Source organism: Tympanuchus pallidicinctus, unplaced genomic scaffold (genome assembly GCF_026119805.1).
Source record: "Tympanuchus pallidicinctus isolate F22 unplaced genomic scaffold, pur_lepc_1.0 scaffold8, whole genome shotgun sequence".
NCBI classification, from domain to species: Eukaryota; Metazoa; Chordata; class Aves; order Galliformes; family Phasianidae; genus Tympanuchus; species Tympanuchus pallidicinctus.
This window is the reverse complement of record NW_026294802.1, coordinates 46,047,465-46,064,240: the sequence shown is the minus strand read 5'-3', so window position 1 is coordinate 46,064,240 and position 16,776 is coordinate 46,047,465. Positions and strand designations below refer to the sequence as shown.

Genomic DNA, 16,776 nt, shown 5'->3' with positions numbered 1-16,776 from the left:
ATGAAATTCCCTAGTTCACACTGTGAATGATTCAGATTGAATACATAACCCTTGCTACATCCTGCAGTACTGGGGATGTCCTTGAAGGTTTTTGTCTCTAGTACTAGTCACACTTAGCCTTATTTAGTGTTGGAACTCCTGTGAAACAATGAATATGACAGGAATATAGGCAACAAATTGCTTTCTATATAAATGGAATATAAACGCTGTCTAAAAATATAATCTCATAGAAACAGATTTTTAATAATCTTCTCCTGAAGAAGAAATTTAAATGACTCACTACTCCAAAGGTCAGATACAAAATACAGCTAGTGCCAAACTTAGCTGAAAAGCTGTAGCATTGTCATGGACAATAGAGTATCACTGCTCACATCCTATTATAAAAATGTTGGACTTCTCTACTCAGAAGATTAAAAAATTCTAGCTGTAATCCGGGTCTTGTCTGACATGACATTTTGGAAGCAAAAGCTCAGAAACTTTTATACTTAGCAGTAATAGGATAACATGCTACAGTAGTTACAGTAATTGTCCAACTTTCCTATTGCTTTTTTTTTTTTTTTTAATCCTCAATTCTCTCCATCTTCCACAAGGAAAAGCAATACATATTTCAGGGAAAAAAAAAACAAAACAAACCAATAAAATCAAGTTCTCTCATCCTTTTCTGCAATGTGACTGATAGACGTCACAATGATTTATACAAGTGACTATATTCTACTTTGAAAACAACAAAAACACATCAATAGTGGACCAAAGATTATGGAGGCATTCCCTCTTGATTATCTTGTACATTTATACTTACTGTGAAGATATTTTTCCAGAATTATTATTTGTGCAGACTGTGATCGTTCTTAACTGTTCCAGATATTTGTGAAAGCCTTTAGAAAATGAAAATATTCCTTTTTCTTACTTTACTCAAATTTTCCTGTTAGTTTACTGAAACAGGCTTTTGAAGTACTATTAGTTTTATTTTTGTTTGTTTTTCATTTGGGCTAAAAAGGAAGGTTAAAATAGGCACAGATATGAATTTGGAATAATGCACTACTGGAAAATCTGCACAGTTTTGATAAAAAAGGGACTAATAAACCAAATTAAGAAATTTTATCTGAGAGAGAACATGTTGAATTTTATACAACTGCTAAGAAAACATAATAAATACATATAATAAATTGCAGCAATTATAATGTTCTAAACTGAGAGGATTAAGAAAAAAAATGAGCCAAGAAAGAACGAATGAAAGGAGGTGAGAGAGGAGAAAGGAGGGGAGAAAAGAGGAGAAAAGGAGAGAAGAACAAAGGAGAGAAAGGAAGGAAGAAAGAAAGAAGGGAACAGAGAGGAGAAAGGGAAGAATCTTGGATGAAAACAGTAGGAAAGTTAAGCACGGCCTAAGGCAGATGATTATATTAATGTCATTGGCTAAATGGAATTCTTCATCAGAATTATGGGTAATGTTTTGGAAAAGTATGAGCAGACTATCAGCCTGCAAGATATTAAACTTTTCATTTGGACATTTGTACATTGCACAAACATAAGCAAAACCAACATATAGTGTCAGAGAAAGACTAGCCAGAGACAGTAGTCAGTAAATAAGTTAAGATTTGTGTTACGCTGATTAACAAGAAGAAAAAAATAAATATGTGTTAATACTTAATAAAAGATAATAGAAAGAAAGAAATGTGCAAGGTAAGAGGGAAATAAATTATTTTGTTTGGTTATAAATAATGGATTGTATCCTTGGTCTCAAAAAGAAACAGTTGAAATGATAATAATAAAAAAAGTTTGAGGATTGCACAATACTGGAGTATTGTGTCCAGTTCTGGGCCTCTGTTCAAGAAGGACAGAGAACTGCTTCAGAGAGAGTCCAGCACAGAGCCACAAAGATGATGAAGGGACCAGAGCATCTCCATTACGAGGAAAGTCTGAGGAAGCTTTGGCTTGGAGGAGACTGAGAGGTGACCTAATGAACGCTTATAAATATGTCAAGGATGTCTGTCAGGAGGATGGAGCCAGGCTTTTCTCAGTGACATCCAGTGACAGGATAAGGGCAATGGGTACAAGCTGGAACACGAGAGGTTCCACATTAATGCTAGAAAAAAAACTTCATGGTGGTGGCAACAGAATATTGGAACGGGCTGTCCAGAGAGGTTGTGGGGTCTCCCTCTCTGGAGACATTCAAAACCTGCCTGGACACATTCCTGTGTGACCTAATCTAGGTGTTCCCAGCAGGGCGATTAGATTAGATGACCTTTGAGGTTTCTTCCAATCCCTGACATTTGGTGACTCTGATTCTGTAACTGGTATGGAGAAGAGACAGCAGCTACTGAAATAAAGACTTGGTAAAAAGAAAAAAAAGTACTATTTTTATATATATATATATATATATTTATTTATAATAAATAATACAATTTTTAAGCTCATCTTCTGTTTTCTCGTTCTCTTCTCTTCTTTTCTCCTTTTCTCCTCTTCTCCTTTCAAATTTGCCTTTTCATTCCCTTTTTCCTTCCCTGCTCCTTTCCTCTCCTCCCTTCCTTTCTTATCCTTTCTTCTTTTTTCTATTGGCTCCATCGCTGAAGACAAAATTCTCTTATTCTCCTCCATGTCTCACTAGAAAAAGTAGAGTCGCAACTTGAGACTATTCACAAAAAAAGAAAAGCTGCCTCCTCCCTACATCCCTCTGCACCAACAGCAAAGGCGGGAGTGCCAGTACCTGTCCGTTGGCCCAAGCGGCCGGGAGAAGTTGTGCATCACGGCCTCAGTGTGACAGCGGGTGAGGATGACCACCGCCTGGCACAGGAAGGGCAGGAACGTGCTCTGCTGCGCAAACGAGGTGATGCTGCGCAGGATGTAGAGGATCGGAGGCACCTGAGAGAAGAAGGGGAGAAAGAATGACTTGCTGCATCCTGGACTCTGCAGGGCCTAACCATGGACATTCAGCGCATGAGCAGCGCCTGCTCCCTTGACATGCTGCCAAGGTCCTAAGCCTGAATTTCATGCCAGCTACCCTGGTCTCCATGCCCTGAGCACAAGGGGCAAATGGCACAAGTCATAATGCAACAGCCAGCAAAAGTCCAAGACACATGAAAGAAAGTCTCTTACGTTCCAGCAGATGTCCTTCCTGTGCATCTGCAGGAAGGTGGTCATCCACTTCCCAGCAGCACGCACGCGCACTCCGTTGGCTTTCCGGATCGTCTCCTTGATGGCAGTCATGAAGTCAACAGTGCGTTCGATGGGGAAGTTTCTGCACACAATCTGCAAAGAAATGAGAAGCGTGAGAGATCCCATCATTGCTCTGCGACAGCTCTTCAGAACACAAAGCAGTCTTGAGGGCATTCTTAGCTCAGCGGCGTGCCGCTCATTCAGGCGGCAATCACAGCGCTCCTGCTGTCTGTACCCTGCTGTTTATATGGGAGGCGATTGAGCCTCCTCTCAGCTTCTGCACCCATGGTGTTTGCTTCCATGCAAAACCTACCTCCCAGCAGCCACAGTCACACATGCATGCAAGTGCACTCACACACACAAACGCACATCATGGAGTCAGCTCCTTGCACTGGGTGCCTGAAGGCCAGACATAGCTCAGAGCCTCCTGCTACTTGCACTGGGAAAAGAGGACTCAGGGTAACAGCTCGTTTTGGAAACAGTGTCAGAGGCTGCGAGCAGCACAGGGTCGTGCAGAAGCCTACACACAGAGATCCCACTACCCCTTCTTGGGTCCACGTACCATGGCCATTTTGGATGTGGTCTGGAGCTGAGAGGCGATGCTGCAGGCATGCAGCCCCTCGCACAGGCTCCCGATGTCACCCGTCTCGATGTCTGTGTTGGTCGCTTTGGCTGGAAAGAGCACAGGGAGAAAAGAGAAGTCATGTTTCTGGAAATGAAACTGCTTTCCACGGGGGAAAGACAGAGGACAGGGTGGGGACAAGAAGAGAGCTGTGCACGGTGCCTCTCCCTCCCGTCAAGAGGGCCCAGCCCGTGGGGCTCTGGTAGTGCTACAGAGGAGGGCAGAGGGCTGGAGCGCGCCTGCTCTACTCACCTTGGATTCGCAGAAGGGAGCTCAGACAGGTGACAGCCAGCTGGCGGGATGCGGGCATGGGGTCACAAGTCAGAGGCGCCAGCAATCCCACCAAGGAGCCAAAGTGTTCACAGGCATCTCTTCTCTGCAGGGGTGAGAGGCAGGAACAAAGCTGTAGACGGCCCCAGCTCTCCCCAGCTTCTCCCATCTGTGCCTTCCCATGCCATGACACAGCATGCACAGCTGGGCAGAGCTCGCCCTCCAGCTCAGGGGCGCTGGGGAGGGAGCAGGAGGCATGCAGTGGGGCTCTTTACTCACTTGAAGCTCTTCACAAACAGCCAGCAGCTGGGAGCAGGTCTGCAGGGCCCTCTTACGCTCCCACACGTTGCTTGAGACCATCGATTTCTGCAGGACCTGGGGTAGAGCATCTGTCTCACTGAGGATGTCTTTTCTTTCCCTTCCTGCCACCTCTCTCCCTGTCCCTCCTTTCCCAGCACTTTCCCTCAAGGCCTGCCCTGTTGCTCCATGTGGCCTCCAGCCTCACTGAGCACCGGCACTGCCGCCCCGCTCTCTGCAGTCACTCCTGCCTCCCAACCCAGGAGCTTTTCCTTGGCTGTGGCCTGCCAGGGGCTGGCTCCTGCTTTCCCCCTGCAGGGCCCATTTCTCTGCCCATTTCTGAGCTCGCAGGGAGCTGGCACGTCAGCAGGAGATTTCTCCCCCTCTGATCCTCCTCTCAGTCCCCAGATCTCTGCCCCCGCTATTGACAGGCACCATGCTTTCTCCCTTGCCCCACGCATACTCACATGCACTATGTTCTGGAAGAAGCCGCCGCTGGGCTCTGTCTCGAGCAGGACTGCCATAAGCCGGCCCAGAGCTTTCAGTGAGGTCTGCTGAAGCTGAAAGCAGAAGAGGGGAGTGACGTGTAGCATCACGGCTGCTGCCAGAGCAGAGGTTGTGTGTGCTGAGGTAGGGTTTGACCGAGAGGTGGCTGGGAAAGTTACGGCAGGTTACCTGCAGGTACTGTGCTGCTTGCTGTGACTTCCTGATCTTCAGCATCATCTCTGCTGAAGGGTGTGTCACGATGTTTTTGCAGCACAGGACCAACATCTCACGCAGGTCCTTGCTTTCAGAAGAGGGCTTCAGCTTGCTGAGAGGAGGAAAACAGGAAGAGAAATCAGAAAGGGTCTTTACCTCTCCAGACTGGTTCAGACAACATCTGAGTTGCTCCTAATTGACAGCTACAAAGCCAATACCCCCACCCAGCTCATGCTGCTGAGGACTGCCTTCAGTTCCAGCAGTGCCCACCTCCTCCCCGGCAGCAGTGAACCACCTCCCGCTCTGGAGGGAAGGAGATCCCAGCTCTCCCTCTCTTTCCTGCCAGGGCACAGGAGCACCAGGGCCTTTCTCCCTGCGCAGAACCTCAGCTTTGCTGGGCACAACAGCCCAGCCGTCTCTCCTGCTGTAGATGTGGCTCCTCCCCCCCTGGCCCCTCCAGGCCCTCAGGAGCTACCCAAAATGGGGATCACCATCCTGACTTGCAACCTCAGCCCTTACCTCAACTGCTCCAGGGCCAGAACCACCTTGAGAGGCACTGGGGAGACAGGGATGCCCGAGTAATACTTCTTCATCAGGTCCTGCAAGTCCCAGAGAGACAGTGTCAAAGTGGGAAAGGGGCACACAAGAGCTGTTCCACCCGGCCCCGAGACAGGCGCAACTGCCACACACCAGCCCATCACTTTCCCATGGAAGCGCTGCAGGATGCAGCAGCTGGTGCACCTAGCCTGCTGCCCAGCCGCTGCCTGCCAGCACCCAAAGTCCCCACCAGCTGGAGACGGGTGGCTGCTGGACACCTGCATGCCCCTAGGGAAGCGAGCCTTGTGGCGCAGCCCAGAACTCCTCTGCAGACAGCCCTGTCCCTAGGCACTCACCATCAGGATTTCCAGAAGCTTTCCCTTCAGGGAGGGGTTAAAGCTTGCAGAATCACCCACAGCTTGGTAGGCAGAGCTGCAGTCGGTGATGCTCTGCACCAGCGCGAGGTTGTTCTGCAAGTCCTGAGGAGCAAGAGAGAAGAACATTCTTTGAACTGAGGGAAGGGACAAGGGCTGCAAGGGACACACGTGGGGACAACACTAAGGGAAGGGCTTGGATCTTTATCTGGGCACAAACAGTTCCCCGAGGGACCTTTGGAAAGGGAAGGCCCATCTCAGCATCCGCCCGTGTGGAGGGGCTGCAGCGGGGCGCTCTGACACCCTGGCACGCTTTGAGCTCTCACCCGGCAGCTGCAGCTGTAGAGCATCAGGATGTTGCCCACGATGCCTCCCTCCAGGTGGGCGAGCAGCTGTTCTTTGGAGGCACGCAGTGCCACGCTGCCGTGGGCGAGCATGAGAGCGCTGCGTGTGGCATGAGCTCTCATGCTGTCTAGCTCCATCTGTGTGGGAAGAAATGCCTTGAGACACTCGCTAACGGCCCCCAGTGCCCCGCGATGCACCTGGGCTCCCAAGGCAGGAGTTGCAGGGAAAATAAGGCAGAAGAATGCCAAGATGGAAACCCGTAACGCTTTACCTTCTTGCGCCTGGAAATCCTGCCATTGCGGCTTTTGCACAGCCTGGACGCAAACATGGTGAGCGTGGCCAGGACTGCGTGGAAGTTACTCTCAGCAGCATGGCTGAGAAGAGAGATGATTCCCTGCACAAAAGAACAAGGGGCAGTTGGCACAGGCCTGAATCTACAGGTCCTCTCCTGAGCAAAACAGCAGCAGTGCGGAGGTTGAAAGGCCCGGAGCAGGGCCAAGAGAAGGCCTCTGCCCCAGGGCCAGAGCGGGGATGCTCACAGGAGCTGGAGGAGAGGAGAGCTCACCTGGGCCTCACATGGCTCCTCTGCATTTGCCTCCTCCAGGTGCTGTAGCAGCTTCTCCTGGACATGGAGGACTCCCTTACAGGATCCCAGCACCGTGCCCAGAGCCTTGTACAGGAATGACTGCATGGGAAGGGAAGGAAGAAGCTGAGATGTGGCAGCAGCTTAACCTGCTGGTGGAGGGCCAGGTGGGAAGGACCCAAGCTCCCTGGCGGTTGCTGAGAGCAGCTGCGGGGCTGAGCTTTAGCCATCCCCGGGCAGATCGCAGGGAAAGGCCCTCTGGGGGGCACAGACTGGGGAAGCAGCATCAGCATCCCGCGTGGGCAGAGCACCAGCCGCAGCCCCAGCCCCAGCTGGACACCTGCAGCTGCACCGCTGGGTAGAGCCGGGGGGAACTCACCTTTTCTGCAGAGCTGCTGGCAGAGCTGCTCAGCCGCTGGCTCAGCTCACAGCTCAGGGCCTCGATCCATGCCTTCTCCTCTATTGTGTCCAGCGACGCCTTCAGGAACTGTTGGAGAACAAGAGAAGACAATGTTCCCTTGCCCTTTGCCTCTTCCCTCACTCCCAAGTTGCTGCAGCCCTCTGGGGAGAGGTGCCTGGAAGAACAGTGCCTCTCCCAGCTCCCCCAGCATTCCCTCCCTCCATTAAAGCCGCCTGCTGCTCTTCTCCTAAGACCCCCCTGGGCTTGGGACAGAGCGGAAGAAGCAGCGCCATAAAGGCGTGCGGCCGCTCCGCTCCGCTCCGCAGCGCTTGAGAGGCTGCTCCTGTCTCACAGCGGCTCATGTGGGAGCGGGGCTACTTGGGGCAGGCAAGCACTTCCCTGCACCGCGCCTCCCGGCAATGCTGTACCTTTAGCAGGCGGCGCTCAAACTCGGCAGTGTCCGGGAAGCTCTCATTTCTCCCTGCACAACAACAGGAAGAAAAAGACCCTTACTTGGGATCAAGGCACAGAAGAAGAGTTGCTGCAAACCTGGCCTGGCCTGGGCGCCTGACACTGCCAAGCTGGGACCTGCACCCCCTCCACAATGACCTGTCCCTCCCCACAAACACTGCCTCCACAGGAACACGGAACTAAGTGCTCCAAGGCTGCTGTCTGAGGGGATGTGAAGGGCCCATCCATGTCTTGGAATGGGCAGATCTCTGGTGGGATAGGTCCCTGGGCCTCAGTGCTGACTCCCAGGAATGGGAGCAGCAGCAGAGCAAGAATTGGGCTGCAGGCAGTGCTTCCCCTCTGCCATGCTACAGAGCTGCATTTTCACTCCCCCCCTTCCCTTCCCTTCCCTTCCCTTCCCTTCCCTTCCCTTCCCTTCCCTTCCCTTCCCTTCCCCTTCCCTTCCCCTTCCCCTTCCCTTCCCTTCCCTTCCCTTCCCTTCCCTTCCCTTCCCTTCCCCTTCCCCTTCCCCTTCCCCTTCCCCTTCCCTTCCCTTCCCTTCCCTTCCCTTCCCTTCGTCTGCCTCTTCTTCCCCTCCAGTGCTTTACCTTCAAGACACTGCAGCAGCAGGGGGATTTCAGTAGCCCACATGGCCCCCACAGCTCTGTGGAACCTGCTGTGGAGGTTTTTCATCAGCAGTAAGGCAGCAGCTTGGAGTTTGCTGCCTGCAACAGGGCTGCCTGCCACCACCTGAGCGAGAGCAAGAAAAAGCAGGGTCACTTCTGCAGCAAGAGCAGCTGCTTCCCCCCAGGATGGAAGCAGCTCGGCTCTGCTCTGGCAGGCAAGGAGCAGCCAACAGCTTTGCCCATGGCCACACCACTTCCTCCTGGCTGCTCGTAGAACCGGCCTCTGGAGCATCTACTCACCAGCAGCCGTGCCAGCAGTGTCTGGGGCGTCAGCAGTGGGCCTGCAAAGAGAAAAAAAGTGCTGAGTAAGACTCCAAGACACTGCGTGCCCAGCCACACGCACCTCCGCTGTCCCTTCTGGGTGCTACCACAGGTCAGCAGAGCTCACTGGGGGAGTTTTTGCTCCTACCTTGAAACATGGAGCTGACAAAATGGGGATCCAGATGTTCTATGCGCCGTCCTGTCAGCTCCTCTCTCTCAGCCAGTGCACAGACACAGCGGGAGACTGGGATCAGCATGCCTGTGTACTGCGCTGGCACCACAAACAACAGCAGCCGCGGCCACAGGAGCTGTAGGGAACAAGGCACTTGAGCAGGTCAGCATTCCTCCCTCTGCTCAGAGATGAAGAGGACTCTGTGAATTTCCCTGAGTCCTGTGTGCTTCAGAGCACATTGGAGGAGAGACCTGGGGTCTTGGAATGGGACGAGGAACACGTGGTGCAAGGGCAGGGAGCAGCAGCAGGGCAGAGCGTGACTCACTTTGGACATCCCTCTCACAGAGACGTCCAGTGATCCCAGGATGTCCATGCACAGCTCCTGGAGAGCTGCTTCTTCCTGGGCTTCCCGGGCAGAAAGGTTTCCGGTTGCCTGCACAACAATGGTGTTGAAACACTGGTTATGCTCAGTTCTCAGGAGCCTCTCAGGAGGCTCAGGTGTGGCCCCAGCGATGCTTCTGTATACCAGCCTCTGAGCAGCACGGGTCTTCCAAAAGGAGATGCTGCCCACTGCCCTTACCCTTCTTCCTGTGGCGCGGCTGAACTCCCTGAAGATGTGCCCCACCACATCCCAGGCTGAGCAGCTCCGTGTGTTCGAACTGAGCAGATCCTTGATGAAATACAGAATAGCCGTCCTCACCTGCAAGGGGTCAATTATGGGTGTGATTTTCCTGGTCAGAAGGCAAAGGGAAGCCACCTGCTCATCGGGGCAGCCCTTTGGGCATGAGCAGAGACACCAAGAGCAGTGGAGAGGCTTTAGCTACTGAGGTGAGGGCCAGGCCTTCACACCAGGCTGTGCACTTTCCATGCACAGCACAGGGACCGGCCCGCTCCACTCTGCCTGCTCTCCCCACAGGAGCCATCATGACTGTCTGGTCAATGCCCCAGCACCTCTCTAGTCACCCCAGCCCTGCCCGTGCTGGCAGCAGCATCACCACCCCGACAGCGCTTTCTTTTCCCAAACCAGCTCACCCGGATGCTGGGGTCGCTGCACAGACGCTGCACAGCCTCGACGACCTGGGGCAGCATCTCCGTCATCATGGGCTCTGCAAGAGATGCACAGAAGCATGAGCGGAGCCACAACGCGGATGGCAGAAGGGAGCCCTGGAAGTCCCAAGGCGTGGTACTGACCAACCCGTGGTACTGACCATCAGAGCGAGCCAGAGCACCCAGCAGACCCAGGGCTGCCACGCATCCAGGCTCCCAGTCATCGCCCAGCTGCGACTGCAGAAACAGGATGGTTTCCTCTGGGCAGATCCGGGCTGCAGGGAGGAAATCCCACGCTACGTTAGCAAGAACCTCACGCCCATTCCTGAGCTTTGTGAGAGAGGTTTTGGCCAGGGCAGCGCCAAGCATCGCCAAAGCTCCTCTCCTTACCCTGCAGCATGATGCAGTGGGTCAGCTGCGCACGATCAGCCTCGCTGTGCTGCTTGCTGTCGTCATAGAGCTGTGGGAACAAGGTCCATTTGATACAATCACATCAGCACTGAGGACGGAAAAGACACTGTGCTGCCCGCTCTCGTCTCCCTGGGCACTCTCGGGAAGAGGACAGGCAGACAAAACCTAGCCCACCCCACAGCATCCCCGAGAGTACATGCGTGGCTCTGGAACAGCCTTGAGCATGCAGGAGCTAAGGCTGAGCTGCCTTATTCAGGGGTCAGAGCTTTGCAGTCCTCCTGAGACTTAGCCAAGAGGGAAACTGCTGCAGACGCAAGGATAGGCTCCCCTTACCTGGTAAAACACGGCACTGATGACGTCCAGAAACTTGTCCCCTGGGATTACAGACTCAATGCCCCCTAAGGCCTCCAGGAAGATAGTGAGGCTCTGCAAGAAAGCAGGAGAGGAAGAAAGGGATGAAGCCACACCTAGCCACTTGCGAGTGGAGAAACTGTTTCCCAATTGTTTCTCTGCAGGGAGAAGCTCCTGCACAGGCCTTCTTGTTTATCCCCCACCTCCCAGCGGCACCAAGAGAGTCTCTCTGCTCTCAATCGAGCCGTGTTTGGACATCATTTGCAGGCATTTCCCACCCAGCAGCCCACTTCTCCCCCATCAGATGCAACTGGATGTGGTCCCCCCAGTTGTTAGCATAGAGCTACTCAGGCACTCAGAGCCCCACAGCGATGGTGAAGCTTCCCATCCCCAGGAGATGAGCCCCAGTGATTCTTGGTTCCCTCCTGGCTCCTGTCTGGGTTGTTCCTTCTCTGACTGAAGAGCTCAGGAAGCCTCAGAGCTCCCTTGAACACCCATTCCTTCTTTCTCCAAGGGCTCCCCACCTCCTCCCTGCATCCCCCTGACCCCTCATGGCATTTGCACGGGCCCCACGTCTACCCTGAGCCCTGCACAACAACTCACCTTGGCCACCCTGCAGGTGTCTTGGATCTCCTGACACGGGTGAACGAGCCAGAGGAGCTGCTCCCAGACGTGCTCTTGGTGCTGCTCCTCTTGCAGGAGAACCTCCAACATGGCAGCCACAGCCCCAAGGACGGCCTGTTTGTCCTGGAGAGGATGGCAGAGGCCCGGCATCAAAGACTGAAGGTCTGCCCTTCCTACGCAGAGGGCTTTCCCTTTCCCTTCCCCTTCCCCACACCCCCACGCCCAGCAGGAGATCTGCCTGCCCAGCTCTGGAGGGCAGGCAGCTTTTCCCCATACCCTCATCCCCAGCTCTTCCTGCCACAGTGCTGTGACATGCAGCTGCTCCCTGGCACAGAGCCACTTCAGGGCCCTTTGCAGAGCCAGCCCACTCCCTCTCATCACCCCTCAGCTCTCAGCCCACTGGGCACAGACAGAGCTGCCGACATGGGTGCCCCTGCTGCCATCCTGGGCTGGGAATGCAGCAGTGCTCACCTTTTCCTCCTGGCAGTCTTGCCAGTTCCACACCACAGAGAAGAGCAGCTCATGAAGGTTTTCATAGATCTGCTCTTTCTCCATGGCAGGCCAGGGGCATTGCATTCCTGAGGACAAGTAATTCTTGACTCCATCCAGCCACTGTTTCAAAACTGAAAAAACAAAATAATAAATAAAATAAATTGTTATTTTTTTTTATTTTTTTTTTAAGAGAGTGAGAGAAAACGGAGTCTGTGAGAGTCTGCAGCAGGGCTGCTCTGGGGCCGGCACTTACCAGCACAAGCGATGCGCAGGATCTGGCCACTCTTCACCTGGCCCACCACACTGCGCAGGCCTGCCAGCATCAGCCACACAAAGGGGATGCACTGTGGAGCTGCAGAGAGGAAGGAGAGGGCCACAGTCAGAGTCCTGGCAGCAAGGTAGGTGGACAGCAGCCCTGCAGCCCCCAGCTCAGTGCAGATCACACTCAGAGGGCAGAGACCCCTTTCCCGGCTGTTATAGATGTCAGGAGGTTGAGGGTACTCTACCATAGGTGCTGAAGAGGTTGCTCAGGGTGATGAGCACAAACTCCTTGGACATGTCCCCCGTGGCCTTCAGGTGGCTCTGGAGCTCAGCCATCACCAAGGTGAAGTGCGTCCGAGCCAGAGCCACCAGGACATTGCTGGCAGCTGTCTTGACATTGCTGGTCACGCCCTGGAAGAGAGTCACTGGTGACACGCGGCCCGGGAGACTGCCTGAGGCCCTTGGAAGAGCTAAGCCACCACCATCCGCCAGCAGAACACCAGCGTGGGCAGGCGATTCCCTTTGCCTTTGGGAGTGAGCCCTCACCTGGGCTGCCGTCAGGTCCCGGGACACCTCTGCCAGCAGCCGGTTCACCACTCCGCACGGCGGGCGGCTGCTGTCTTGGCACAGGGCGCTCTCCAGCTCACAGTACGCCTGCGCTCGGTCACCCTGGGGACAAGGACCAGTCACGCTCGCTTTGCCCGCTGCCACCCATCGCTCTGTGGATGTGCTGCCGGGCCTGGCACCCACGGGACCGTGGCCCTGGGCCAGGAGGACAAGGGTTGGTGGTTGGATGTCCCCAGCTCACCTCCTGATCTTGCAGGCGCTGAAGCAGTAAGGTCGCGGCGCAGGTAGGGACAGGGCTTGACACCCTGCTTCTCTCCCTGCGACGCGTACGCCTGGGCATGCAGCCCACACAAGCAAAGAGACCTGGAAGGAAAGAGCAGAGCAGCTGCTGCAGGTGTTGCTTGGAGCCAGGGCCTAGCATCCGGCCAGCTGTGGGAGGAACGCTCCTCCAGCTCCACAGCTCGAGGCTGGGCTGCGTGTGGTTGGTGGGGGCAGGGGAGGGAGCTTTCCCCTTGCTGGGGTGCTGGGGAAACCACGGTGAGCAGCTGCACTCGGCAGAGCAAGGACAGTGCTGCTGGCACGTCCTAAACAGACATTGGAAGCACACGTGTGCTCGGACAGCATCATGGTGTCCAGAGAGGTGGAGGGACTCACCTCGAAGGGCTCTCAGCCTCTCCATGATAGCAGGATGCCTCCAGATAGACACAAAGCTCTCTCTGGTTCCACTTCCTGCGGGTCCCACAAGCGGACTGAGCCACCGCTCCCACCGCTCCACAAGGGTGTATGACGCAGCCACTGTGACACCACACTGCAGTGTCACCTCACAGAGAATGGATGACGCGCCCCGGGTCAGGTCCCCAGGGCAACCCTGCAGGCCCTCAAACACAGCACGTTTGTGTGACGCAATCAGCTCTGGGGTTCCGGTTCCATGCTGACGCAGGGAATGACCTCAGCGGGTGATGGAGAGCCCCTGCCAGGGAGCAGCTGCTGGGCACCGTTGCCCGGCATTGTCTTAGTGACTGGGGACTCCATGCCGGGAGGCACTGAGGCCCCCATCTGCTGCCCGACAACCTCTCCAGAGAGCTTGGCTGTCTACTGGGGGCACGTGTCAGAGATGTTAAGGAGACTCCACCGCATCTGATCAAAAATGAATACATTAATACTAGAAAAAAAAACTTCTTTATGGGGAATGTAACAGAACAGCGGAACGGGCTGCCCAGAGAGGTTGTGGGGTCTCCTTCTCTGGAGACATTCAGAACCTGCCTGGACACATTCATGTGTGACCTAATCTAGGTGTTCCTGCTAAGGCAGAGGGATTGGACTGGAGGATCTTTCAAGTTCCCTTCCAATCCCTGACATTTAGTGAAACTGTGAATACACAGGGTGTATGTTGGTCCTGTCAGGAATTCTGTGTAAATCAGACAGACAAAGTATTGTGTAAGGGGCTGCAGCTGAGTGAGTAAGGAGAGGGGCATTATCAAACTTGAGGATTCCTTGGCATTTTGTGGTGACAAATACCGCAAATACAAATATGAAATCCATTAGGTCAATTAGCAGCAGAAGAAACACTTGGGTCCATATTTATGGTCATTATCAAATCTGCTTCAAAAGTAGATGCAGTCAGCTTAATGCAATGCCTCTCCTCCCGTCAGTGTGTATGTATGCACGTGCATACACAAGCACCGAAAACACGCATACCAATTATTTGCATGTGGAAATGCAGCCAGGTGAGCTCTGCAATGGCATGAAGGCACACAAATAGGCATGTGTGAAAATGAGTGTAAAAAAAGCTCCCTTTAAACATTGGATTTGGAGACTGACCTCCCAGTGCTGTTCCCTTGGCCTAATTCCCTATGGCGAACACCAGCAGGAGCAGATTTCCAGCCCAGCTGCAGCAGCTGACAGCTCTGCCTGTGGCCTGGATTTAAATTGCTCGGAATGACCCCACATACCAGCACAGGTTAGAGACTGACCTGTTGGAGAGCAGCGTAGGGGAAAGGGACCTGCAGGTCCTGGAGGACAGCAGGGTGGCCATGAGCCAGCACTCTGCCCTTGTGGCCAAGAGGGCCAATGGTACCCTGGGACATACTAGAAGGGGCATGGTTAGTAGGTCAGAAGAGGTTCTCCTGCTTCTCTACTCTGCCCTGGTGAGACCGCATCTGGAGTATTGTGCCCAGTTCTGGGCCTCTCTGTTCAAGAAGGACAGGGAACTGCTTGAGAGAGTCCAGCACAGAGCCACAAAGATGATGAAGGGAATGGTTGTGCTCAGTTCTCAGGAGCCTCTCAGGAGGCTCAGGTGTGGCATCAGCGGTGCTTCTGTATTTGTATTTGTTCTTGAGTAGGAATTTGGAAGCCTTATAATAGAAAAAAAACTGGAAAAAAAAAAAAAACAACCAGAGTTTCACAATTTGCTGTACTACTCTATATAACTCCTTTTGCCCTAAGATAGAATCTAATAGCAGAAATGAAATTGAATGACTACTCTTGATTGTCATGTTTGTTATAGTAGACTAGAAGGACCACATCTTTTTCTTCTTTTTTCCCCTGCTTGCTGCATTATCACTTCCTGGACTGTTGCTCTGATAATAACATAAAAGAATGTTGTCCAGATTCCTTATCACTATGGTGATAAATGCAAAAATTTTCAGCATACTTAGGAGTACAGCAGACATTGTTAATGTCTGTACTGGTCAGGTTAATAGAAAAAAGAGGCTGTGAAAATATCTATTTCTGGACATATTTGAAGCCTCCTCTGGCAAGATATTCCGGAGTAGTCTGAAAATTCTTTTATAAAATTTACAAAATGTGTGTCTAACCAATTAAGAAAATGTGGTGGGACTCATTAAGCAATACATATAGTTTGATTCTTTTAGTACACGTAAAAAACACGTGTACTAAAACACGAATCTTCCTTTAACCTCTGTAAAGGTAAATGTAACAGAGTAAGGAGGAAAGGTGCTTTGCCTTGCCTGCACTCGTATTGCCACTTGTTCCTTGTCTGGATTTCGTAGAGAGAAATGTTTGTTGTTCTTTTTCAACAGATAATGTCTTCATCCAGAAAATGATCATAGAGATTCTGACCTAATACAAGTAGGTGTTCTAAAAGCTGATGGTCTGTGTAAAAAAAAACTGTCCAGTCATAAATGAAATTTGTTTTCTCTAGCGACATTTTCTAAGTAATCGTCAACAGTATCCAAGGATTTACCGTTAGCCCCAAATACTTTCAGAACTATAAGCCTGCTAGCATCATTGATAAATATACCTTCAAGCCTATTTAAAAATGTCTTTGAACCCATAGCTCCAAGCTTACAAAAAAAAAAAAAAAGATACAATTTTGTATGCAGACTCTATCTCAGTCAGAGATTTCTCCAAAACATTTGCATCCAGGAATTTTAATCGGAAGAGCTAATGGCCACCACAATGATTGTCAACATTCCATTGAGCACAGTCTTGCAGAACATCTGCCTAAGTACCTGGAGGAATTTTCTTAATTGTCATTTAATTGAGATAAAGGTATGTTTCTTGTTTCTATTTACACTAAACACTGCCTGGTGTCAACAGGAAGCTATAAACATGGGTGTATCTGTCTTTTTCACATAATTAAGCAATACCCTGGCTTTTAAGCATAGAGCAAACATAGGTTTCAAAGAAAATAAATAAGTAGAAATGGGGAAAAAAATATAAAGGTACTTTTTAAAACTTGTAATTGCTGTGTTTCCTGTTTTTACTGTCTTATCCTTTAGGAGGTTGATCTAAATACAGTCCCAGGCAGATCCCCCTCAGTGGTTTGGCTAGCTTACAATCTTCTCACATTAAGTTTCCAAATTAACTTTTAAAATTATGCCAGAAAGGTTTCTTTTGTGAATGAGGGAGTACTTACTCTATGGTTTGATCTCTGCATAATAAGGAGGCAGGCGCTACATTCAAAATTCTGCTATCAGTCAAAGTGTCAGGACATTCTGAGTCCCAGACACCCAGTGGAGAGTACACGAAGCATGGTGCAGGTTACACAGATATACAATTTTGAGGTAGTATTTAAGTCTTTACTTAGTTCTTTTAAACCACTGACCAAAAGGTTTGTATAATGTTTCAATACTTAAAAGATCTTTTTTTAACAAAGTGTATATTTAAGTAAGCTACATAAAAAGAACTTGAGAACTTCATATGATCTGTT

General features: G+C 51.7%; 1 protein-coding gene across 1 annotated transcript; it reads right to left on the bottom strand.

The window, feature by feature from the left end:
- Positions 1 to 2,994: 2,994 nt before the first annotated feature.
- On the bottom strand, positions 2,995 to 13,023 carry LOC128073757 (maestro heat-like repeat-containing protein family member 2B). The gene is made up of 28 exons (XM_052668941.1): positions 12,844 to 13,023; positions 12,582 to 12,704; positions 12,281 to 12,446; positions 12,028 to 12,126; positions 11,754 to 11,905; positions 11,262 to 11,405; positions 10,641 to 10,733; positions 10,287 to 10,356; positions 10,058 to 10,171; positions 9,882 to 9,955; positions 9,430 to 9,549; positions 9,175 to 9,282; positions 8,826 to 8,985; positions 8,657 to 8,697; positions 8,339 to 8,480; positions 7,709 to 7,761; positions 7,260 to 7,367; positions 6,863 to 6,982; positions 6,569 to 6,691; positions 6,279 to 6,434; positions 5,935 to 6,057; positions 5,561 to 5,640; positions 5,018 to 5,153; positions 4,810 to 4,902; positions 4,325 to 4,420; positions 4,028 to 4,151; positions 3,716 to 3,825; positions 2,995 to 3,246 (listed from the first exon to the last, which is right to left on the bottom strand). Exons 1-28 carry the CDS (start codon positions 13,021 to 13,023, stop codon positions 2,995 to 2,997), a joined length of 3,360 nt encoding a protein of 1,119 aa, XP_052524901.1.
- Positions 13,024 to 16,776: the final 3,753 nt, after the last annotated feature.